Source organism: Pinus tabuliformis, chromosome 4_2 (assembly GCF_031772625.1).
Source record: "Pinus tabuliformis cultivar Carrire ecotype Pingquan chromosome 4_2, CPIR1, whole genome shotgun sequence".
NCBI lineage: Eukaryota > Viridiplantae > Streptophyta > Pinopsida > Pinales > Pinaceae > Pinus > Pinus tabuliformis.
In genome coordinates this window covers 358,490,916-358,518,322 of record NC_142304.1, presented here as the reverse complement: position 1 = coordinate 358,518,322, position 27,407 = coordinate 358,490,916, and the positions used below count along the sequence as shown (strand labels likewise).

The following is a 27,407-nucleotide window of genomic DNA, read 5'->3' as shown; positions in this document are numbered from 1 at the left end:
AACAGTTTGGCTAAGGAATTGACCAGGGTTTGTAGTAGTTTATGGGATTCTTGTGGCATCTTGATTTGGTAGTGTGTTTCCTTCTGTAATTGCAAGTTTACATGTGTTTTATGTATGCCATTATCTCTCTTTACTTCATCTTAACTAAATCAAACAAGGATAAAAGGTAGAATACATTGAAAATTGCAGTGCTCTACCTATGGTTTGTTTAGTTATCTATGTTTTCAGCTATTTGAAGAGGATCCTTGAGACTTTCATGCCCTCTCCAACTCCTCACTAGTCTAAAATCTCTCCATCTCACTCAATTTGAAGTGCTAAACCATTTGCCTACCTCGCCCCATAGAGATCTCTGCAAAACTGTGTCCATTCCCTGGACCCAAATTTGTCTTTCACAATTGAGCCAACAAACCCATCTTAAATTCAAACACCTCTGTACACATACCTAGCCTAAAATCAGTCCTTACATCAGTCATCTCAAGCTTCATTGGCCATCTTTTCTGAGATTGACAAGGAGAGAGCCCTCTCCCGACCTGGTAGGGCTAGCTACTAGGTTAAGCGTGGTTTGATGTTACCCTAGATCTTGCCTTTCTCAGCCTGAGGTAGATTTAGGCCCTAACACCTAGTAACATTATTCAACAATGTGCTTGATTGTAAAAAGTAGACAAGCAATAAAGATACAACACATGAGCCTATTGACAAGGGAGTTCTTGATCTTGAGATTGATGTTCAACTCAGTACTGGAGGAATTTCATGTGTTATAAAAAATTGTGGTATGTAATACCATTAAAAATATTTAAATGAAAATGGTGTATTAATTATAACTTTTTTTTTTTTTAACACCAGAGCATGTATAGGAAGTGGCCAGAGAAGAGGAGGAACATATGGCCACATCCAAAACTATTCCGCTTCACTTCACTACCAAAACTAGTAAAGAAAACTATACTACTCTTTTTATTAATAAAGCATTTGTAATAATAATAACTATAAATATGAATTTAACATTTATTTCTTATTTCATTTTATGTTTGACCCCACTTGCAACACCATGGTCGTAGGACTAGGTTAGCAACAAGACATATTACACTAGAGACCACAACAACTAAAGGGGGCCATGATCAAGATATCCTTCCTAATTACATATTAAAAAAGAGAAAGAAACCTGATAAAAAATGACTTAATGTGTTTATTTAAAGCCCATTTTTTTAGTACCACGTTTTTGACTGAGAGGTTGAATGCCTCATGGCATGTGCACATGTAACTTTATACTATCTTAAAAAAAAAAATGTGATTTTTCCATTGAAAAAAATTAGGATGATTTTGTTTCATATTGTGTAAACATATTTTTTTGTGATCAAATTTATTGAGATAAAATATTTTGTGGATGCACGGATGAATGAATGAATGATAACACCCTTAAAGGCATCATATATTTGTGATATTTCTTTGTGATTACATAATGGTTTCAACTCATGTGATAATTAACTCAACTATCCATTTGAAAATATGATGATCAACAAAAGACACGCTTCTCATTGAAAACATATTTTTTATGACAATTTTTTTTGAGATGAAGTATTTTGTGTCTATGATTAATGAATTAATGAATGAATGTTATGTGTTAATGAATAATTTCTATATGTTTCTTTATGTACACGTAGAGCTTGTTTCATATTATATAAACATATTTTTTATGAGAAAATTTAGAGAGATGAAATATTTGGTGGATTTATGAATGAATGAATGAACTTTTTCTATTTGTTCTTTTTATGTATCTTAATGTCTTGCTTTCAAGTATTTCCTATATAGTATATAGATTAGTATTGAGGAATTGAGAGTGATGTGGGGGGGAGGGGCCATGAGAGCTTTCACCTTCACATGGTTGGCCATGTTAAGTATAGAATACATTAGGATTTGGATAATATTGGAGCAAAACACACTCAATCTAACAGAGCAATAACAAATTCAATGTTGACTTCACTGTTGCTTCATTGAGTGGAGGGAGGTTTTCTCTAAGATTAAACTAATTCAACAATTTATTCTAAAAAAAAAGAGGAGCTCATTTAGGTATTCATGCACACAAATCCTTTTAATTATTATTTATTCATGCAATTAATTTTAATATTTGGTCAAATTTAATTTAAGTTTTCCTTATTGGTCTCATGAATATGTGTAGGACAACTAGTTTCAATTCAGATGTTGAATTGCAACAACTATCTAAAGCAAATAAATCAAAATGGTAAGGGTTTAGGTGAGACAACAAAACTTGTTTGATATTTGTGATTTATTTCTTCGACGAGTGGGAGTTACATAAAGGTTTATAAGAAATAACAAACTTTTCCATGAAAAAAATCATGTAGTATTTGTCTTTCTTTGACAATTGTGTTTGTATTTGAGTGAAATACCATAAACTATCATTTTTCATGTAGGGCAGTAGGATAAACTCTTACTCTATTAATTTGGCATAAGACACTAGTACTATTTTTCTTCTATTTTATTAATTATTTATCACATCTAACTTCTCTTCCTTCCTTTGTTTTGAAAGTACTTTCATTCACATATTTGGATTTGAAAGATTAACTAGGGTTAGAGTCATATATGTAAAAAAAAATCATTGAAGTACTTCTCAACTTTAGCCCACCAAGTGCTTGGCTACTAAGTGCATGATTTAGTTTTTCATTGCATTTTATTTCAAGAAATATTTTATTTCTACATTGCAAATCTCCCAAGACCATAGATGTTGAGAACAACTAGGGAAAACATAATTAGGTTTCTATTATAAAGTTTTCTCTTGTTATTTTTTTTTTATTTTTTATTATTTTTTTTTTTTTCAATGTGGTTCACGGGCACTCAATGAGTGGCCGCTACGTCCACGTAGAGAAGCGGGGCAGTTCCACCCGAAGGGATCTGCCGGTCGGCCATATCAGGCCTAACCTTGAGGGCGTCGAGGAGATTTGACCCCGTGACCTCCCAACTCGGAAAGTGCTTAGAAACGGGAACTCGACCATTTGAGCTATCCCTTGGGGCTATAAATTTTTCTCTTGTTATATTGAAAATTCTTGTGATATAATGTTAGTTCATCATCATCATTATTATTTTGTGTTCATCACCAAGACAATGCCAATAAAGAAGATCATAATGCAAACAAGAACACTAAAAATAGGCTCAACGTTAGGGGAAAACCCCTCCACAGGGGAAAAAACAAAAAACTTCTATTCTTATAGAAATGCAAGGAAGACTTCTAAAACCTTTGATCAAGACAACTCACCAAGTGATAGGCCAGCCACCTAAACAACAATGCTTCTCTCTATAACTTGGTTTGCTGCTCTTATCTAGCTCGAAATATGAATAGAGATAACTTTCATGCCATATGCGTGAGATTCCCAAACAAATAATTGATTCACAAGCCAAACAAAAAGAGATTTCATGCTTTCCTCGCTATCCTTCACCTCTTTCACACTCTGAATTTGCCTCAGAATTCTTGAAGAGACTAAATTAATTGTGTGAATGAGGTTCAATACCTCTCCTTTGGTGAGAAATCTAGGGCATTATGTGAGTTATATTCTTCAGTTTGATTTCTCTTACCTTGACATTTACTTGTGAAATTATATGTTGATTATGTTGGCGTTCCTTTCATCAAATAAATTCCAACATGAAGAACACAAAGACAAGAACAAAAGATGTAGGCACACAACTAGGGAAAAATCCCTATGAAGGGGAAACCTAGTCAAATCTTTCTTTAGTATATTAAATTAGGTTGAAACACACTTGACACTTTTCTAAAGAAATAGACTTACTCTAACCACCAAACTAGTTCCTCCTGTAATTTCCTCTAGAATCATGGTTCTTGGCTTCTTCTGTTTCAACTTCAAAATTTTGACCCTCCTTCTGTTTCAACTTCAAAATTTTGATCCTCCTTCTGCAATAGTCTTGACCCTCCTACTCTAGAAATATCAACCTTCCTCCTTCAAAAATATCAGCCTTCCTTATGCAATAGCCTCATCCCTTTATGTAGTCATATCTGCGACAAGGAACTTTGACCTACCTGTAATTATTTATGTATTCAAATTTTCGGCTTCCTCTCTATAACATTATTCAAATATTCTTGACTTCCTCTCCATTTCTTATTCCTGTAATAGTTTCTCTTACTTCTTCAACCAATGCTTCTCTTCTCTTCTTCAAATGGTGAAATAGTATGCTATTTATATTTATTGGTCACTGTGCATTTGATCCGACATGAACAATTTGACTTGAAGCCAAATTGTAGGCTTGTAATGAAGGATGATTTGATTATCTTCTATTTGGAGGCCAATTTTGAAGGATGAATGGTAATCCTTTTGGGAGAAGGAACTAATTTGGTGGAGGAGATATTTAGACACAAAAACATTTTTCCTTTTTTGACCTTAAGGAGCCCAAGAAGGGTCTCTTACAAACATTACTTTGACTTTGGCTTAAAAAAAATCTTAGAATCTACAATGGAGGTTTGACCTATTAATGATTGACCCAAGCATGAAACCCATGCTTTAATAAGTCAATAAAAATAATTTCTTATGAATCAAGTACAATTATGAAGACCGATAAGAATATGAGATCAATACAGGGTTATCATATATATCAACATGAAGAGAGTATAAATCATAAGTAGTCAAAATTTCATAGCTTAAACTTGAATAATATTTCATATCAAACTCGAGATATTCTACTATGTTTTTGACATAATCCTTAGATTCCAAAGTCTTAGGTATTAACAACTTAATAGTGCAAACAATTCATTAAGTCCTAGAAACTAGAATCAACACCCACAAAACTACATATTGTACATCTTGGGTTTCAAAAATATGCTCTTTATAATTTCATGACCTACATTACTAGGTTTTGTTACAAACTCTAGAACTAGCAAGTTTACATCTATGGTTTCATTAATAATAATCTTCTGCATAGATACAAACATCAAACCTTAGAAATTTTGACTAGGGTTTCAATAATTCACCAAACCCTAAAGGTTTATGGTTTTATGACAAACGTAAAATATTAGGGTTTTACTTGAGTATTACCACAAATCCTAAATATTGTTAGACTTACAAACCCTAAGTAGCCTAGGGTTTCAATATTATCGACAATATATTCTAAGCATACAGAAGTTAGAGTTTTATAGCGAACCCTAAAAATTAGGGTTTCTAAAAAATGAACAAATGACAAGAGATGTGACAGAGGTAGATCCAATCTAGTGATTGATCTTACTAACATGAATATGTTATGATTCAAAATCCTAGACATAAAATAGTTAGTAATACAAGGCAAATTTTAAAATAATTTTAATCATTAATTTTTTGTAAATAGACATACCCGAAATTTCTCCTTTTACAAACTTTGTAGGGTTTTTTCCTTGGAGTTATTTCTCTCATGAATCATAATTTACACCTCCAATACTTAGTTACAAGTACAACAAACCAAACTATATGATACCAAAAACTGTGAAGTCAATCTAGGGTTTCCTAGACAATTAAAGTTTCCGATTACAAACTTTGGAAATCAAAATATCTTTTACAAACCTTATGACTAGGGTTCTTTGTGAGTTAACTATGGTTTTACACTATTAGATAGTAGCTACCAATCTTAAATTTTCTAAACCCTAATATGACACAAATCTTGATCATACATATCTTATAAATACATACCTTTTCCTTTGTTTGTTTCATTGAGCTTGTTTCCATTTGAAAAGTGAAGATAAGTTGTTGGATGACCAAAACATAAAAGATAAAAGGCAGTACTTACCTGAGATAGATGAGGTCTTGGTTCCAAGGATGCCAAAGATAATTCCTCATAATTTTTTCATGATCTACATTGATTTCTTGTAAACTTTGATCCTTATAATTGTTTGTTCCATGGTGATTTCTACTTATTTATATAAATATGCATGTATTATTCACTACTGATTAGAATTGGACTTAATGAAGGTCACTATAAGAGGTATTATTTGTCAACATATCTTTACTTCTACATAATTTGAGGTTTCCCATCACCAAACATAGGAGATAGTTCCTTCTTAAAGACTACATCTTTTTATTTTATGATCGTGGAGACTATTGTTAGGCCTACTACTGCATGTCATGATTAGAAAAATTGTCTTCAAGGGGTACAATGATTGTTATTAATGGCATGCCAATAATTCTAATTGTAGACATCCTTCATGTTTGGTTACGTGGTGTACATGTCTTAAGATATCGACTTCTTTCATTAAAACTTATTTGTAGAGAAATTCAAGAGAGAGACTTGTAGCTTTTCTAAGCTCACTGACTTATATTGGTTTGATCTATGTATACATATATACCAATATTAACATTGCAACTCTGCATATAAATTATACTAGAAATATTATCTTCTAAGGTGATTATATCTAGATGATAGGCCTATTGAACCTTCTCTCTCAGTCTCCTTTCTGCTCAGAAATAATGTGGCAAATATCATTTCCTATGATTGAATACTTTTACTATACTTATTCTTAAAAGGTGGTCTTATAGTGATTGATGTCACTTCTTATAGTCTTCAAAATAGTACTGTGTATATATATGCCTAGAAAAAAGGGTGTTTACCACCAAATTTGATGTGACATACTACCATAATATCAATGAAATACTTGCTCCAAGATTATGACGTGAAGGAGAGTGATAGATCAATTTAGAAGTATTGACCTTGAGCTTCTTTTATGCATAAAATGGGTTGCGGTCCAATTGAAATGACACAAAACTTGAATTTCTAAAACAACACATAATCCAGATCTTTTAGGCTGATTTTAGAGCATGTCAAGTTTGCTTATAACTTTGATCTATATCCTAGACATTTCAGTCTAGAGAGAGATGCTTTTCCACATATTCAGATTATTCTAATGGAGATTAGACTAGGACCTTCATTTTTCTGCCTTAGGTTACCAAATTATTTTGTTGGTCCTCTAGAATAGAAAATCTCTTCTATTTGTGCTAGCGTATGTGCCTAGGATAATTAAGTCTTTAGCCTCACAAATTCGGTTTAGAGTAGTCCTTTTCCATGAGATAAAATGATGCCAAAAATATATTCTTTCTTTAGCCTCACAAATTCGGTTTAGAGTAGTCCTTTTCCATGAGATAAAATGATGCCAAAAATATATTCTTTCTTCCCTCTACTCTTTATTCAAATCCCTAGCTTTGATATCATGTTGAGAAATCTAGGGAATTATGTGAGTTAGATTCTTCAATTTGATTTCTCTTATCTTGACATTTACTTGTGAAATTATATGTTGATTACATTAGTGTTCCTTTCATCAAATAAATTCCAACATGAAGATCACAAAGATAAGAAAATAAGATGTAGGTGCAAAAGATGCAGTCTTGATGGTCATGATCTAGGTCTTGAAATTCATTTCCATGTTCTTCCACTAATGCACTTTGCGAGTGTTCAACGTTTGACTACTCAATATGCAAGCATAGGATATCAAAAAAGTGCAGAATAAAAGAAGTATACAAATATGAAAATAATCATAACAAATTAAGAAAAAATGATAAAATTAGATCATTATTTATAGTAGTTTTACAACTAGTGTTACAAGATAGTTGAGACTTGAAATAATTTCATTCCCACAAGAGGCAGCCAAGATAATGCAATTAGAACAATTATGTTAGAAATTAATTAACAGAGCAATGAAACACATACAATATTTCAGAAACAAAAATACAGAAAAGCATAAACCAAGAGAGACATAGACATACGTGGCTCACCCAATTTGGGCTACGTCCACAGAGAAATAGTCAGTTATTCCTTTTATATTATCCACAAAATGAAGAGATACAACCTACAATATATCCACTGTAATTTCCTCTTCACTTTCACATAGCCTCCTCTCTCTTTCTATCACTCAGAATAATAATACATAGTTGCAATACAATTCCCTCATATAAACTGAGGGTTACCTTCTAGGGAAAAAATCCCTAAATTAACATAACTTCTACCATCAAATCATTCACCTAATGAATGACCCAGATTGGCTACGAAATTAAAATATTTTACAAGAAAATTTTACATCTATTTTTATATTCAGGGGCACTTCCCTCGAACGTCCACCAGCGGCCCACTAGTCCCCAAACCGCCCAGCAAGGGGGGTGGTCCCCTCGCGTAGAGGGATGCACACTCCTCCTGGGGTATACACCTGGTTGAAACAAGACCTCTAAATCAGGAATATAATCAGGCTCCACACCCAACAAATTACTGACATCTATTTGTGAAAGAGAAAGAGGCTCAAGACTATGACCAAGAATGGGAACTTGAAGATTTTCACGATCAATAATTGGAACATGTTTCTCTTCTTGAAAATTGTAGGCACTATGAAATTTTAAGAATTTAAGATGAGAATCTTTTGTAGTGATAATAGTAGAAGAAAATCCCTTAACTTGAAACATGGATTGAATTTGAGTATCGAGAACATGAGAATTTAATGATTGGTGGGATAATTCGATATTCTCAAACTCAGAATCATCATCATAAATAATTTGAAAATTTTCATTAACATTCTCTTCCTTTTCATAAAACACATTAGAACAAGAAGAATGATTAAATGAATTTTCAACATTGTTTAAAAGGTGATCATTAAGTGAATCTTTCCCAGATCGAAACTAATTGTAAATTCTTTATTTGTTAAATTTATGGAGGTATCTATGTTGTCTAAAATGAAATTTATGCAAAGAGGAATTTATAAATGATAAGAAAATGAATTACTATCAGCAAAAAGATCAGGATAAAGAGAGAAATGACTATTTGAAGATATGAACCTAAAAATTTCTCTCCCTGAAGATTCTCGCACATTTTCCAACAAATTTTAGATTTTTCATCATGTATTTGGCTGACCACACTTTACTGAAATTTAACGTTTGGTTCCCTAAAATTTGTGGCTGATCATTAATTTTATCATGAGAAAACTCAAAAATATTTGTGAAAAATTGCACAATATTGACATTTTTTATTTGCATTGTTGCTCACTAATGTGCTTGCCACTTATTTCTTGATAATTTTGTTGTTTACTAATTTTCTTCTTCGTTATGAACAACAAATTTATTTTGATTCCGAGCAGCTGATTTATTAATAACAACATGATATAAAACATTTATAGGATCAACATTAATTATTAATAACAACATGATATAAAGCATTTATAGGATCAACATTAATTACGTTAGATGAACTTATGTATTCTTGAGATGACTCATTGACAATTTCTGTAATTTCTTCTTGAACATGCTCAACCATGCTATCAATAACAAGTGGCTATTCAACGGTGTCTAATACACTTACAAAATTAATGTCTTACATGTTTTGGAAATTTTTTGGAATACGAGGAAGGGAACAATATATTCAAACCATTCTATCAATTCAATATCTGAACGTATATCTTCATATTTAAATATTAAACAAATTAATTGGAATCTAATGGTAAAATATATGGAAGATTCATTTTCAAACTTTCATAAATTTTCAAGTTCAATGCATACCTATTCATAATCATAGCTGTCAAATTTGTGAAGGAACTTTGTGATAAATTTGTCCCAACTGTGAATAGAGGCAACTAGAAGAGATTCATACCATCTTTTGGCTTTACCTATGAAAGTTAGAGTAAAGACCCTATATAGAATACCTTAATCAATATCCTAAGAAAGTAGAATTTGTAAAATTTTGAATGATTTGTAAAGCATGATCATATGTGGAAGTATTTATCTTACCATCAAAATTTACCTTTGAAAAGAGTCTTACACATTTCATTGGAGTGGTGGAATATGCATGTCTAGAGATACAACCCCAAATGGGAACTTTAGCAGGAGCCATTGCAAATAAATAAAAATTGAAATAAAAAAACTCCAAAAATACAACTTATCGTTGGCCCTCCTTCTAATTCTAAAATTGTTGATAGCTAAAAATAACCAAAATCAATAATGGGGAGATCACCTATTCAGGGCCATAATTAAGCCCTTATCCATTTGGAATGTTGATTCAGACTAGTTCAAATGGGTCCAATTACCCTAGCTCTTTCTGTAGACTTGTGATGTCTCTATTTACCATCAACAAGAGGAGGCAATCAAACTCACCCTCCTATAGTGCACTTGTAAGAAAGCATTCCTTAATATGAAACAAGGGCTCAACCAAGCCACCAAAAATATGTATCCTTGATAAGGTGGCTTATAAAAGATGAGAACTAAATCTAAATCTAAATCTAGATGCATACCCATTTACTAATGCAGAAAGATAAAACAAACTACTCTAACTCAATATCTAGGAGATAGCTCCTAAATACCAAGTGCAAGGAATTAAATATGATGGGGTTTTAACATGATTTTTATGATGAATATCTAGTTTCTAAAATAGTTATAACAACTAATGTTATAAGTGAAAGACATATCATGTTTAAAGATTTAAAACAATGAAATATGAGCCATTAAAACTTGGAAAAAGTTTACATAATTTCAATCACAATTAATTCATTTATGATGGAAAATTTCTGAGAAAATAGTTGGAAATTTGTTCAAATACAAGAGAAAATTGAGAATAAATAGTAAATATATAAAAATATTAGATTAGATAGCTAATCTAGTAGACATGAATTCACATATTAAATGAAAGTACAAAACATGGAACTATTGATACAGATCTGTCATTAAATGAATAAGATTTTAATAACAAATAAAAGTATATGAAAATACAATCTTAAACCTATATTTCTTTCTCTATTTTACAATGGATCTCTTCAACAATCTTCCCAATACTTTCAACTTTTCCACCCGAGAAAAGAGCCACAATAGTGCAAAATCTCCCTCTACAATAAAAATTAAAACTTAAAAGGAAAATCCTCAATAACTCATATATGATTATTACTCTCAACTTGCGGAGAAAATCCTCCTCATAAAAGTGCTAATGGTCTCCTATTTGTCAAAAAGAGTAACCCTTTCTCCACTCTCCAAATTGGTATTTATAATTTACAAAATAAATTCCAAAACTGAATTCTATTCCAAGACAATTTAGATTTAGATTTGAGAGTTGTAAAAATATTTTTGTTGATCTTCTACTCCAATCCCCCATTGCTCCAAATCCTTGGGATTAATATCTTGAAACAAATTCTCAGCAAAAATAACAAAAAAAAAAAAAAGTAAAACCAATCAAAAACCAATAGAAAAATCAGATTTCTAGATATATGAAAAATAAACTCATGCATTCAAATCTAATTTAAGAAATTAATAAAACCAAATTTGTACTTTCTTTTTCTTTCAATCATTCCTTGTGGATATTTCTTGGCATAATTGATAGTCTAAAATGAATTTCCAATAACAAAAAATTTTGGGCCAGTGAAAAGTATCCCAAACAAACTCAGACAAATCATTTTTTTTTGCAAACTTAAAGTAGTATTTTTTGATAATATTTTGGAATAGTAAATGACCAAATATATTAAAGAAATCTCTCCCATATTCTTCTCCTCATAATTATCTTTCCAACGATCCCTCATTTGCTCAATTTCTTTCCAACGATCCCTCATTTGCTCAATTTCATTAAGTAGAACTCAAGATATGAGCATCCAAAGTTTGATTTCCAAAATGATCAGTGTGCTGGATAAACATGGTGGTGGGCAATGTTTTTATTAAAGTTATATTTTAATAAAATTTAAAAATTTATTTTTAAACCTTTTTAAAATTTAATAAATTAAAATTATTAAAATATTAAAAAAATATAAAAATAAATAAAAAGAAACTAAAACATAACCGATAAATAAATACAATAATAAATGAAATTAAAAGGGTAAAGTTTACATGGTTTAATGCCATGGTTGAAGTGGTTGTGTGTGTGGTGAAGGATGGAGGAGGGAGTGGGTGGAGGCCCGGGAGTAGAGTATGGGCCCTTTTCCACTCCATTGCAGGTTTAAAATCGCATTAAAAAAAGGCATCCTACTTGTAATGTTATAATGTGAATATCTTTCGTGCTCCTCCCACTGCTATGTTATCCCATGAGTTCATCCTTCGGTGATTTCGTTTGTATCCAAATGAAATCCATGGGGATGAATCTCTAGGGTGATGCAAGCTTCTCAATTTCAGTGGTTCTCAAATTTTTTTTTTTAATATATATATAAAAGTTTATTTTACTTTTTAACACATTTACAACATATACAATATTTAATTTATATATATTTTAAATGTTATAGTTATACATGAAGTTTTAGAATCTAGTGGTTTTATTATTTACATATTATTTCATAAAAAATAAATCAATAACTAAATAAATAAATAAAAATAATATTTAAAAATTAAATAAATTTTTAGTTTAATTAGCTAAATTAATTTAAATAAATTAATATTTTTTAAATTAATTAAATTAGATTAACTTGTCATGTCCTAATAACACAACTGGTTGAGGATGTGCTTCATTAGCAAGGCGACCTAAGATCGAACCTCACGGTGGTGGTTGTGCCCTGTGCTATGTTAGGTCCCTATAATACTAGTGTATTCCCTCATTGCTATTGTCAGTGTAACACCCTTATTGTTATTGTTGTGCCCATGTAGTCCCCATATTGTTATTATTGTGCCCCATAGAAGCCCACTCTTGTTATTGTTGTTCCCTTACATTATTATTTTTATGTCAGCTCTGATTATATTGTGACCCTTAGACTCCTATATATAGAAAGGAGGTATTGTCATTTGAATCAACCAAGAATTGTTCATTTGTGTAATGTAAAGAGGTTTCCCCCTCGAAGAAGGTAATTTTGAAATCGTTGATCTATCTCTTCTTCTATTTTGTGAGCTAGTTGCAAAACATTTGGTATCAGAGCTTTGGATTCAAGGGTTTCGTTGCTTCAAATAAGCCATCATGGATTTTTTGCTATAAATATTTTTCTACGAAGCTTCAGAAGCTTAAACTGAAACCACGTAGAGATGAAATATTGGTGAACCTCGTGTGTGAGTTTCAGATCTTATATCGCTATATTTCGGAGATATGATCTGAGGAAGTTAGGGTTTTTGGGGGCTCTAGAATTCCATCTCAAACAGGTGACCTTGGGAAAATTGCCATAACTTTCTCTCCGAGCTTTAGATTTAGCTTTCATAAATAACAACATAAAGAGGACGAACTTTAGTTTGTTGGGTATCATTTTCAGGGCCAAAGGTCGAAACAGTGACATGTGGCTCTATGTACAAGTTCACTCTACTGAACTAATCTATAATTAGGTCATCGTGGGAGATCCGAAATTACAGATATACAACATATTCAATATCGATCTCATACAAAATGAAAAAAGGTTTGTAGTTTTTAAAAATTGCAGTAGTTTTGTTTCAAAAATTAGTTTGAAGTGATTAAAAGGCCATGGTGAATCATAATTATCATTAATTGATGCCTTGAAGAAAGAAAATGGAAACACCTAGTAAGCAACACAAGAGATCTACTATGATACATGAAGAAGAGGAATAAATGCAACATGATATATCAAATTTGTGAGACCAAGTCCAGAAAATCCCACTCTCACAAACAGTAACAGAATCTAAGATGGATGGTTTGAAGAATGGCATGGAATATAAGATCAATGGTATAGAAGCAAAACTAAAAGGCAACATGTAAGATTTGAAGAAATACTTGACAAAGTTGCTATAAGAAATGATGCCTAATGGCGAAAAGGTAGTATAGGAAACTCATGATCAGAACAAAAGAAAAAATGTTAATCATGATTTCATAGACTCTAAGGTTGGATTGAGAACCCACCATATTCCAAAGATCAATATGAGGAGGTTTGATGGCAAGGATCCCATAACATGGATACTACATATGAAGCAATATTTTGATCTCCATAATGTGAAAAAAACACAAAAGGTATAGATTACAACTTTATGTTTTGAACTCAATCAGTTCATATGGTATCGATGGCTTTGCTCTTGTAAACAAATTATCACTTGGTCAATTTTTACGGAGGAAATGATAACACATTATGAGGATACAAAGAATAACACCTTGTTTAGCCAATTGATAAATCTCAAACAAAAAGGTTCAATGGTGGAGCACATTGAGGACTTCCAAAAATTGAATATAAGGGTAAATGATATTCCAAAGGAGCATAGGATAGCTGTCTTCATAGGGAATTTAAATGATAACATTGAACATGAGGTTCCATTTGGGAACCTGATTCATTGGAGAAGGCATTCAGGTTGGCAAGAAAAATTGAAAGAAAAATTATGGTGAAAAGGAAGCATACCACTCACAACTATATAAATTGAAATGTTGTTGCTCTTAGCCTTCAACAACCTACAAGGTTGACACCACAAAAGTTGGAAGAAAAAAGAGAAAAAGGGCTTTGTTATAGTTGTGATAACAAATACACTAAAGTTCATAAGTGTAAAGAGAAGAAATTAATTTACATAGATTGTGAAGAGGAGGAAAAAAAGGAACAAGAAAAATTAAAAGAAGAGGATATACACCAAAAACCAACCCCAAAGAAAGAAGAAATGAATCCAACCATATCTTGTAATGCATTGGAAGGAATTACCACTCAAACTCTCAAGATAGAAGGACATATCAAGAAGAAAAAGGTAATAGTGTTGATTGATTCAGGTAGTACCCATAATTTTATTCATTGTAAGATAGCCAAGGAATTGAATTGCTTCCTATATCCAGCACCAGAGTGTCAAGTGATGGTTGCAAATGGAGGAACCATTAATTGCTTTGGAAAGTGCCATAATATCAAGTTATCCATGGGAGAATATGTATTGAATAGTCCAATGATTTCCATTCCAATGGGTGGTGCTAATGTTGTATTAGGAGTCCAATGGTTACAATATTTGGGTATGATAACTTTTAATTTTCAATAATTTTCTTGATTTTTTTTTGGGAAGGCATGGAAGTTGAATTAAGCGGTATCACAGGGAAACCAAGAAAGATAATCAATGGTAATCATCAAAATCATCTATTTCTCTAGATATCCAAAAAATCTTGGATAATCATTCCAAGGATTTGATACTTCCAAATTCCTCCCACCTATTTGTGATCATGATCATGCTATTCATTTGATTCCAGGAAGTGTTCCTCCAAACATCAGGCCTTGCAAATATCACTATGCCGAAAAGAGTGAAATTGAACGTATGATTGCAGAAATGCTAGACGATAATATAATTCAACCTAGTCAAAGTTATTTCTATGCTACAGTAGTATTGGTTCCAAGAATGATGGATTATGGTGCATGTTTATAGATTACAGGGTGCTCAAAAAGCTCACTATTAAGGATAAATTTCCCATTTCCGTCATTGATGAATTACATGGAATAATTTACTTCACCAAGTTGGATCCTCGTTTAGGATATCATCCACTGCCCATCACATCATCTTTAATAGAAAATTCTAAGTTTCAAGCGGTGGAAGATCACATCTAGCATCAACAACAAGTTCTCCAACTCTTAAACGATAACCTCACTTTGGCACGTAATAAAATGAAACAACAGACATATCAACATCGCAACGAAAGAAGTATTGATGTAGGCGAATGGTATTTTTAAGGCTACAACCATACAAACAAATGTCCCTCAAGCAAGCTAAGAAGGATAATAAATTATCAACAAAGTATTATGTTCCTTACAAGGTGTTGCAAAAGATTCGTACTATGAAATACAAATTGGAGCTTCTTGCATCTTCCTGATTGCACCCAGTTTTCCATGTTTCATGCTTAAAGAAGGTTATAGGTGACAAGTTCCCAATTCAAACAAAATTGCTAGAAATTGAATAGGAAGTAAAAATAATATTGGAACCTAAAGCAGTCATGAAAACAAGAACTCGATAGCTACGAAATTGATTAATTTCAGAGTATCTCATCAACTGGAAGGACTTACCCACTGAAGATTCCACATGGGAGGATGATAATTTTATACAAAAGCATATAGAACTATTCAAGCATTGAGGACAACACTTTTTTGAAGGAGAGGGGCATGTTAGGTCCTTATAATACTAGTGTATTCCCTCATTGTTATTTTCAGTGTAGCCCCCTTATTTTTATTGTTGTGCCCATGTAGTCCCCATATTGTTATTATTATGCCCCATAGAAGCCTACTATTATTATTTTTGTGCCCTTACATTATTATTGTTATGTCGACTCTGATTATATTGTGACCCCTTAGACTCCTATATATAGAAATGAGGTTTTGTTCATTTGTGTAATGTAAAGGAGGTTTCCCCCTCGAAGAGGCTAATTTTGAAGTCGTTGATCTATCTTCTTCTATTTTGTGAGTTGGTTACATAACATGCTAGGTGGAGGCGACATGCTCAAAAATCCAGTCAGCTAAGGGCTAGTGTGGCCTAGGTTGGGTGCAATCCTCGGGTGACTTAGACGGCTTAGATGCCCCTGGGTCGTGGCTCCTCAAGCCATAGGTCAAGCCTGGAAGATCATAGATAACTTGACAAACAAAAAGAAAAATTATTTTAACGTAATTAACTAAGATACAATTAACTTAATAAACTAAAAGTAACTAAAATGGTTATATTTACATATTTTAAATTAATTAAAATTATAAAATAAAAGTTACATGCATATTTTAAGGTTAGGCAACAAAATTTGACCAAACTTTAACTAAGGATATACTCCAAATCATAAGTAAAAATGAGATGAAACTTGAACCATTAGAAAGATGGCAACAAAATGAAAGCAATGAAATCATCAAAATAAAAATTCAAGCATATATTAAATCCACAACGGAACCCTAATATTAAACCCAACATTATAAACCCTAGAATTATAAAACCTAATATTTTTAATACAACATTATAAACCCTAATATTAAACTCAATATTAGAAACCTTAATATTAAACCCAAATATTGAAGCCAATATTAAACTGTAATTTTGTAATGTCACAATGTGGTGATGAATAAATTTCAATATAATGTAACATTGTGAAAGTGTTTGTCATAATGTGGAATATATAGATTTATGTACCATTCCAACGACACAATATTAAACCCGATATTATAATATCAACATGGTCAACTATTAAAATAATGACTATGAAATTTGACTTTGTTTCACTATGTTCACTAATGTGGTTGATTATGTTTTACTATTAGTATAAATCAATAAAAATGACAAGAGATTATGTTTATCTAAAGATGAGGAGTGTTGACTTCCAAACATAGTCGAATATACTCAACAACATTAGTAAATGTGGTTGACTAATCTTGTACTTTTGCAATGCGACATAAATAGCAATGTAATATAAAATTGCGACAATGATTGTCACAATGAGATGTTGGATAGATTTATATATCTTTCCAACATCATAACATGTTTGATTATTAAAACCCTAATATTAATACACAATATTAAAACCCCATACTAAAATTATGGTAAACATAGGGTTGATCAAGTTTAATCATGGTCAACTATTTAAACAATGAGTATCAAGGTTGACATTTTTTAGCTATGTTGTCTAACATGGTTTAATATATTTGACTATTAATATTAATCAATAATAATGATATGCGATTATGTTTGACTGAAGTTGAGGAATGTTGACTATTAAACAATATTATTATTATTAATCAATCTTATTAATATTAATATTGTTATTATTAAACATTTTTAAATCATGATTATGACCGACCAATGATGACCTTAGATGACTAAGATTGACAATGTTTGACTTTGGTGAACCATGGTTGACTATAATTGAATATGGTAGAGTTATGTTCGATGGGGATGATTATGAGTGAATAAGGTTAACCATTGTTAAATATGGTAAACATAGAATTTACCAAGTTTTATCATGGTCAACTATTTAAACAATGACCTTAAAGGTTGACTTTGTTTGACTATGTTATAAAACTTAATATTATAAACCCCAATAATAAAAACCCAATATAATCCAATATTCTGAACCCTGATATTATAAACCCCAATACTATAAACCCTAATATTATAAACCTTAATATTATAAATCCAATATTAAAATTCCTAATAATATAAATCCAAAATTAAAACCCAATATTAAAAACCCTAATATTATAAACCTAATAATATAAACCCAATATTAAGAACTCAATATTAAATACCCAATATAACTCAATATTATAAACCCTAATATTTTAAATCCAATAGTAAACTCTAATATTAAATCCTATATTATAAATGAAAATATTATAAACCCAATATAAAAACCCTAATATTAAAGCCTAATGTTATAAACTCAATATTATAAACCCCAAAATATGCTCATAGGCTTATTATAAACCATTTACTAAAACCATATACTAAAATATTATACTAAAAATATGGTAAACATAGCATCGAACAAATTTGATCATGGTCAACTATTTAAACAATGACTACCAAGGTTGATTATGTTTGGCTATGTTCTCTAATGTGGTTGACAATTTTTACTTTTAATATGAATCAATAATAATGATAGGTGATTATGTTTGACTTAAGTTGAGGAGCATTGACTATCAAATAGTAATATTACTATTAGTCAACCTTACTAATATTAATATTTTTATTATTAAACATTTTAAAATCTTGATTATGACTAACTAAGGATGACCTTAGATGACTAAGATTGACAATGTTTGACTTTGGGGAACCATGGTTGACTATAATTGAATATGGTTGTTAAGTTCGATGGGGATGATGATGAGTGAACGAGGTTAACTATTGTTAGATATGGTAAACATAGGTGTTGGCCTTGTAATTGTTATACTTCTCTTGATCAATTCCTTGGTTTTGTATCAATATTTTATCCTTTTTTATTCATATTCACATTATTTTTCTCAATATGGTCTAGACCTTGATAGGATCTATTATTTATATAATTATGCTTTAATAAGATGAACCAGGTTTTTTTATTTATAAATTGAGTTAATGATCTATTAGATAAGATTTTGTTACAAACGTGGACTATGAAGATGAATAAAAGGTGAATGCATCCAATATGGTCCATGGTTTATTCGAGTGGAGTTGTTCCCAAATATCGAGTTAGTTACAACGACATAATCTTTAGTTTTCCCATCAAAGCTATAAAAATCGTCTTAACTTAGGGAGAAAATTATGAGAATATTTTGATTCTCACGACATTCCTTATCTAGTAGATCTTCTATCGTAACTTCCTTTTTTATTATAAAAATAGAGGAAGCTGCCTCTAGTGGGATGATGAAAAATTATGATTTTGAGATAGAATAGTGAACCAAGTCCTTATTGTACTTACTCTTTGAAGACCGTAATGAAAAGACTCATCAATTAATTTAAGATTTTATCAATTATATCTTGATCTGAGTTCCTTTTAAAGGTAGTCTGACTCCTGGTGGTTTGGGCCCGCTTCCTAGATGAAGTGTTGTCTTACATGTGTATAGTAAATTATTTAATTTTGCATTATTTCCTTCTTCGAATGGTTAATGTTATTCTATCTAAGAAGTGAATGATTATTTGAAATTTTATGTATATTTTTGACAACAGTAGGATTTAACATATTGTTCTTAATTTTTGTTTCCTGAATAGGTGGTTGATGTTCTTTTGGTTTTTTATTGTTGTTCCTTTGGTTTTTTGTTGTTGTTCCTTTGGTTTTCAATTGTTTTGTCTTAATACACTATTGTTATTTAATAGATATAAGTTAAATTCTAGAATAGTTAGAAAATTGAAAGCCTTGAGCTAAGATTTTATATGTTGTTCCTTGATTTTGGCTTAATTTAGAGTAGCATGAATAACCAGTTGCACATTTGAATTCAAGTTTCGCAAGAAAGGTTTGATTTCATCTAGATATAGAGTTTGTTTTCAGATCGATTGTTGTGCTTTACTACTAGGTAGGATTAGTTTCGGTTTTTCGGGAAATATTATGATTTTAGATTAACTCATATAGCATCAAAATTGGTTTCTGGTGGTACCTTGCATAGATTTTGCTGACTTCCTTGAAATAAAAGGACGAATCCTTGGGTTGATAAATTAATAGTCCCAACATTTTGGTGTCCTTATCGAGGAGGTTGTAAAAAACAGTGCTAACATACTAATCATTGGTTATAGATGCATACCTGGTTCCGTGAGGGCTGGATATTAAACATGAAAGGTAACTTGCACATGCACCATGGATAAACTTGTGGTGGACTCTTCCCAGAGCTGATAGTTTCAAGTCATATAATATACATGACTAGAAAGGGAAATAGAGGTAATAATAAAAAAGAAATAAACCTAAAAACTACTACAGTGAGTAATAAAACATAGGGCCAAGTTAGCCTTGGGAGATCGACCTTTATAGATGACATCATACAGAAATCAGAATGTCAAGCTTCAATAGGACCCAACCAGTATCCATAAAAGGATTTACTTCTATTTTTAGCGTAGAAATAGCAATAGGGTAGAGACGTTAGGTTCGGGCACAGGAGCCAAAAAATATCTGCTGTAGTCTAGCACAATATCGATATTTCCACCTTATCCATAATGGGTAAGGAGTCTTACCCGAGGTGTGCCACGACCTTAGTTAGATGGGGATTGGAATCTAGTATTGGGAGGAATCATATCAGAGAACCAAGAGGCAAAGAACAATGAATAATTCTACACATAAGTATGATCACAACAGGGCATACATGCTCGTAAAAGGGATACTACTTAAATATACACATACATAAATTTTTTTAAGAACCAGATTAACATAAAACTAACACATGATTGTCCCAGTAGTAGTATTCATTATTAGTTTGAGTGATAATAGAATTACATCAGGATCATGGCCTCTTTCCCAACATACAAAAACTCTAGACATAACAATACATAAGCATATGAAATAACAGGTACATAACGACTCTTGTAACTATGCAACAACAACCCTTTAGTGTTCTCCTTTCTGCCCTTTCACTTGTTCTTCCTTCTGTCTGCGTAGGAACCTAGACTACCAGTTCCTCCTTGGTATCTCTGCCTTCTCCCTTGCTCGGTTGTTTCCATTCCTCTACCATCCTTGTTCTTTTCCCGCTTAGTTGTGTCTGCTCCTTCTGGTCGTCCCTCTAAAAATTCTAGTCTTCTATGAGTTCCTTCCTTTTTCCTAGTTGTTACTTCCACAAATCTCCAATAAATATTTCCTCCACTTGTTGTTAACCTTCTAACTCCTCACAAAAAAATCTTAATTCCTCCTAAAATGAAGGCCCCAAAAGGTCCCGACAATAGTCTATTGACTCATCCCTGAGTCAAGCTTCCTTTGATGCTAACGGTGTTGCTGACGCTTCTATTGCTGGTGCTTCTATTGATGCTTCGGATGGTGCTTCCTTCTAGTTGGTTTCTTTAAAACAAGGGCCCAATTCAAGGACAAAAGAGATGGACGCTTGGAGGAATTTTTTTTGTACTCATTAAGTACTTCCTACCATATACATGTGACTGTAGCTACCTGGACAAGGAACTCAATTTTAGTGTCGGATGTTTGTTGAGTTGGTCATGCCATAAATAGAGAATTCCACTATGTGTCGCTGTCATCACTAGCTACTGCAGTGTCTCTAGGTGTGTTTGAACCAACAGTTTGAGGTCCCGAAGTATCTGCTTTGTTTTGGCTGAATCATCTTCAATCTGCTAAATGTGGGCATCTAGAGTATCTATCTCTGACCATATCATCTTCTGTTGGTCCTTGTCTTTGGTGTTCCTGGCATCATTAAGTAGATGATTAACCTTGTTGTAGATGGGGTATACTGGTTGGTTCTTTGTAAGTCAGCCCGACTAGTCGTGAACCTGTTGCAAGAGAGTGTGGGCATATTCCACAACATTGAACATTTTGTCTTTTAGGGAAGTTGTGTCAGCCATTTTCTGTTCTATTTCAGTTTCATATGTCATGGTAGGGTTCGACAACACACTTCTTGTGGAAGCGAGGGTCTACTTGAGCTCACAATTGGAATAAATTAAATAGTGACACACTTCTTGGATAATGTTGCAACATTCAACCAATTTGCAAGCTAAGAACCCTTTTGGGGCATTGGGAATGACATCAAAAACTGAAGGTGATAGTACTTGGAATTTTTTAGTGATTTGCGCTAGCTACCCTTAAAGTTGTTTCTTTTCTTGGCGTAGTTGATCACGTTCTGCTATGAGTATGAAAATTTGATGTTGTTGTTGTTCATGCTCGACAGTTAAATCATTGTGTAGTGCCTTTGCTTAGTGTGTGGCTAGCTGAATAAAATTAAATAGTTGGGGTTCAAGGCTAGCCCTAGAGATCATCTTGGTTCATGGTAGAAGGTTCTGGAAACTAACTTTGCAAGGCATGTCCGCTGGCAACAAACTTTTCTAAATGTTCATGGGGTGAGGTACCTTGTTGTGAAGGTTCAGCCAATGGTGGAGTAGTGTGAATGGAAATGGGGAGGGATGGAATTGAAGGAAAAGGATGAAGTGGTAATGATACTAGATAGATAGTGGTGGTGAGTGGTTGGGTAATGATTGGTCCAGTTGCAATTAGTGGACCCGACTCCAATAATAAAGACAACATGGAAGTGGGGACGACTTTTGCGTTGGAAACTGTCGTGATGGACTAGACAATAGAGTCAACCTCCATGTCCATCTCCATTCCTAGCAGTGTTCCAGAGGGTATAGTGTCTGAAATGGTGGTGGATGTCAAACCTGTGTGTGGTGATGGGTTGTGCGAACTAGGTGATGCAACTGAGGTGGAGGGTGGAATTTCTTCAATAATGGGTGATGCAGTATGAGATTGGGGTTCTTCAAGTGTAAGATCTACAATGTGACTAGCAGGGGTAGTTTTCTTCTTTTTGGTCCCAACGGGAGGTTTTGTAGCTTTTAAATGATGGGGTTTTGGGATGGTAGGCTTGGACTGGTAATGGGGCCCTACCACTTGAAGTGTAGCAACTAGAGGAGTAGTAATTAATGGATCCTGTTGTCTTGAACCTTGAAACTCAACAAAGGTGGGAAATGAACTTGTTGAGACTCCAATGTTGGTGATGGTTTCCTTCAGAGAGATCATTTGTTTTTGAAGCTTCTTGATGACAGGTTGCAACTCCTCGACCAACCGCTTCCTTGAGTCCGCAGGTGTTTCTCTAGGTAGTGGCTAGGGTAGCATCCCTTCGAATAAATAGATGTGCTTTCCTTCTCGAATCTCCCTTGCAATGTCTAGCCACGGGTCGACCTCTGTATGGAATGCTTCGACAATTATCATAAAATTTTGGGCTCTCATATGGAATGTGTGGGGGTGGACACAGTGCAACCTTATCCAAGTGTTGTCATGATTAATACCAAACCAAATTTCTAATGAGTACTCATCAAGCAGTAACTTCAGAACCATTTTTGTAGCCTTGATGACTTCCAACATTTATTGTACCATCTGTTGAAGGAAGCATCATTTATTTCCTTGCTTCTTGCATCCCCAAGGTTCACTAGAGCGTGTACTTGAGGGAAAGATGTTGGTCTTTCGTGATAGGAGCCAAATCCCAGCCCTCTGGTGGGAGCCATTTCCACATATCCAGAGCAACAACAATGTACTTGTAAATGAAATAAGTTACCTACTTGTAGATATCCTCGTAGGATTCAAATAGTTCTTGGAGTAGGAAGGCACACCAATTCAGTTGTGCACCTTCTACACAGTGCTCTGCAACCAAAATTGTATCGAGCATGCACTCATTCCTAGAAAAATGGTGCATTAGCTTCCCCACAATAATGTAGCATGCAAACTTGATATTCAGGGAGTTTGTTGGCTCTATAAGGGCTCCCTTACTTCCTATTTTTGTATCATACCTGTGGTAATAATGATCATTTCATGTCTTCTTCGTTAACTTGGAGGATATTTGGAATGCAGTTGATACATCATTTCCAACCCTGATAAACCTATGAGCCTCTGAATGTCCATTGCATGAACTGGATATTCTTTATCAAGCTAGAGCAATCCTCCATGCATTCTGCTAACAAGTAGCTTTGTGCATTGCATTGTGGCTCCAGTCATCCCAACACTAGTAAACATATCAAATTAAGCAATGTGGATTGTTGGATTCCTATATCAGTTTTGAATTTCATTGATATGCTACCATCATCCTTCGTTACTGGTTCAATGTAGACTTAATGTTTCAGAGCCAAAAATTGGAAAGATTCTAAGAGGTCGTTGTCAACCAACACTGCTTTATCATACTTCCTGTAAATCATCTATGTCTTCACAATTATCTCATCAAATTCGAGCTTTGGAACAAATATTATAGTATTCGTCATCTTGGGGCGATGTTGATAGACACACAATACAATGGGCTTGGATCTAAGGTTGGAATAAAAAAAATTGGGAACAGAATATAGACTTAGAAACTCTACCACCTTGGCTTCAGACTTTGAAGAATTCAACATTGCCATGAAGATTAAGTAGAAAATCTTTACACGACGTTTTTGACGAGACATCCTAACTAATTACTATGACAACTTTCCTTATGCATACTCAATCGTGTTAATTATGTTGTCGATTGAACTGGACCTGACTTGGATGATGGAAAATTGAAAAGGAAAGGTGGAGTTGATGGGTAATTATGTTATCGTGATGGAAGACTCTTAGGAATTTATTATGGATATAACGGGAAATATTTAATGGAAATTCAGGTTGACATTGGGAATTATTGCATAATTATTACGGAAATGACACCTAACACATGTAACTCTCCTCGACCACAAGCGGTTGTGGTGGTGTGATAGAATATCTGCAACTAGAAGAGACCTAGAGGAAGACTTATTTTGAACTTAAGTAAAATGTAAAAAACTAACTAACCAAAGAAACTAATGCAACTAGTGACTAACCAAACTAACTGAATCTTGCCTACTCCTACCTATGGTCTCCTTTCAAAGATGAAATCAATTTTGAGTAACATGGTTTGATATGTGGAAGGGTTTTAGATGTGTACCGTTCACCCATCCTGGTAGCAATACATTGTCTAATTGTGCTAGCTTAATGGCTCCTCACTCCTTTACTTCCGCAACAACAAAAGCCCCAACCAATGCATCTATAGCTTCCTTGGAAAGTTCAAGAATTTTCTATCATATAGAAAAACATGTCCTCCTACCGTGAATGATTTCCTCTTAATGTGCCTGTCATGCCATGCCTTTTTCCTTTGCTTTTCAACCATTTGATGGAAATCTGCCATGAACCTAGCCTCATATAATTTTGAAATTTTTTCCAACCTCTTTTGAATTGACTCTTCCTCTGTCATATTAGTGACCTGTGCTATGAAAAGGCTGGGAATAAAAAATTCAGCTGGTACCATGACCTACCATCCATATACAATATAGAAAGGTGTATGCTTGTGTAAACGCTTAACAGTTGTGCGGTATGCCCATAGAGTCGCTAGAATCTCTCATCCCAATCATCCTGGTTGGTTGAGCATATCTTGGTCAAACCCTTTTCCAATATCTTATTGAAGGCTTCCACTGTACCATTTGCCTGAGGGTGATATGGGCTGCTCCTATGGTGTTGTATCATGAAGTTCTGAAGTAAGGAGGCAATTGTTTCATTTATGAAGTGGGTCCCCTAATCACTAGTGAGACTCCTAGGGCACCCAAATATAGATATGATGTTCTCAAATATGAATCTAGCAGTGGTATACGTAGTATAGTTCTTAACCGGTGTTTCCTCCACCCATTTGGTAAGGTACTTTGTTGTGGTGATGATATATTTGGGGTGGGAGTGGCGTGCCGATGGATTGATACATCTTATAAAATCAACTACCCATTTCTCAAAAATATGTTGTGCACGTACTAGCTGCAATGGAAGTTCATCACGGTGTGATGGTCTCCCAACCCTTTGGCAAACATCGCAACCTCTGGAATATTCCTCCGCATCTTTGAAAATTGTCGACCACCATATTCCTGCCTGCAACACCTTCCTTGTGGTAGCTTTTTCTCCAACATGTCCGCCCGAAACCCCTGCATGGCACTCCCATAATACATCCTGTCTCTCGTGATTGAGCACACATCTGCGCAACACCTAATCAAGGCCCCATTTGTATAGTTGTCCTGCAATCAATTAGTAATTGGAACTCAAACGACCATATGTCTCCATTGTGTTGTTGTGTATTCCTACATACATTTACCTATAGCTAAAAAGGTTGTGATATCCTCCAAGTAATCTGGTATTGCTTCAATTTGAAATAGATCTACATTTGGTAGCTGATGATCAAGGGATCCTCCACTTTCTCCTGATTCCTGCCGTGTGAGGTGATTAGATCCCACATTTAATCATTCAAGCTTAAGAATTACTTCGAATGTTAATTCCTGGAATAACGAAATCCATTTTCAAATTCTTCCTTCAAGTACAAGCTTGTTTACTAAATACTTCAAAGTGGAATGATCCGTGAAGAGCTTGAATGAGCCTCCCAAAAAGTAATGTTGAAACTTTTGAAGCGAATATACTATCGAAAGTGCCTCATGCTTGGTTTTGGTATATTTTTTCTCTATTGTAAGCAACTTTTTGCTAGAAAAATAAATGGGATAGTTGAGGCTTTCTTCCCATGGCTAAGCTAGAACAACACCCAAAGCAATGCGTGGGGCATCAACGTGGACATGGAACTGCTTGTTCCAGTCTGGGTAAACTAGGATTGACGCACATGCTAGTTTTTCTTTCAGTATATTAAGTGCAACATCACATTCTTCCTACCACATGAATCATTCAACCTTCCTTAACAAATTCTCCATAGGTGCAGTAATTGATGCATAGTTGTGGATAAACCTCCTGTAGTACCCTGTATGGCCCAAGATGGATCTAAGTTGTTTTACACTTGTGGGTGGGTCCATATTCAAGATTGTTAGAACCATAGCAGAGTCTAGACACAATCCTTCCTTGCACACTATGTGGCTCAGGAGCATGCCAAAGGGGACTGCAAATATGCATTTCTTCAAATTTAATGAGTTCTGTAGTTTTCTACATCGATAAAACATGATTCTAAGAAGACTGGAGTATTTCTTCAAAAAACTGTAGACTATACATTCATCCATATAAAATTCTAGGAACTTGTGGATATAATATCTAAAGGTAGCAATCACAATTCTTGAGAACACTACGGGTCCATTCTTGAGTTCAAATGGCATAACATGATATGCATAGGATCCCCATTTCGTGGTAAATGTAGTTTTATTCTTTTCCTCCTCTACGATACTATCTTGGTGATAACCAGAGAATCCATTTGTAAAAGAATAGGATTCATTCCCTGCCACATTGTCTAAAACTTCATCACTGAATGAAGTAGGAAAAGGATCATGAACACAAGCATTTTTCAGATTGTGGTAGTCCACACAAACCCTTATCTCTGTAGCATCCTTCTTATTTTGTATCACAATTGGACTTACCCACTTTGCTTCATCCACTAGGAATATAAGCCCTGCTAATAACATCTTATCTATCTCTTTTTTCACTTTCTCCTTAACCCTTGGGTTCAATTTGTATGCTCAATGCTTTACTGG

At 33.5% G+C, this 27,407-nt stretch overlaps 1 protein-coding gene across 1 annotated transcript in view; it reads right to left on the bottom strand.

The window, feature by feature from the left end:
- The window catches only part of LOC149169414 (uncharacterized), a 173,377-nt gene extending 146,039 nt beyond the window's left edge, over window positions 1-27,338 (bottom strand). The window contains exon 1 of the mRNA XM_089425186.1: window positions 27,009-27,338. Coding sequence (XP_089281312.1) covers window positions 27,009-27,338 — 330 coding nt within the window. The remainder of the gene's footprint in view (window positions 1-27,008) is intronic.
- Between the last annotated feature and the right edge of the window lie 69 nt (window positions 27,339-27,407).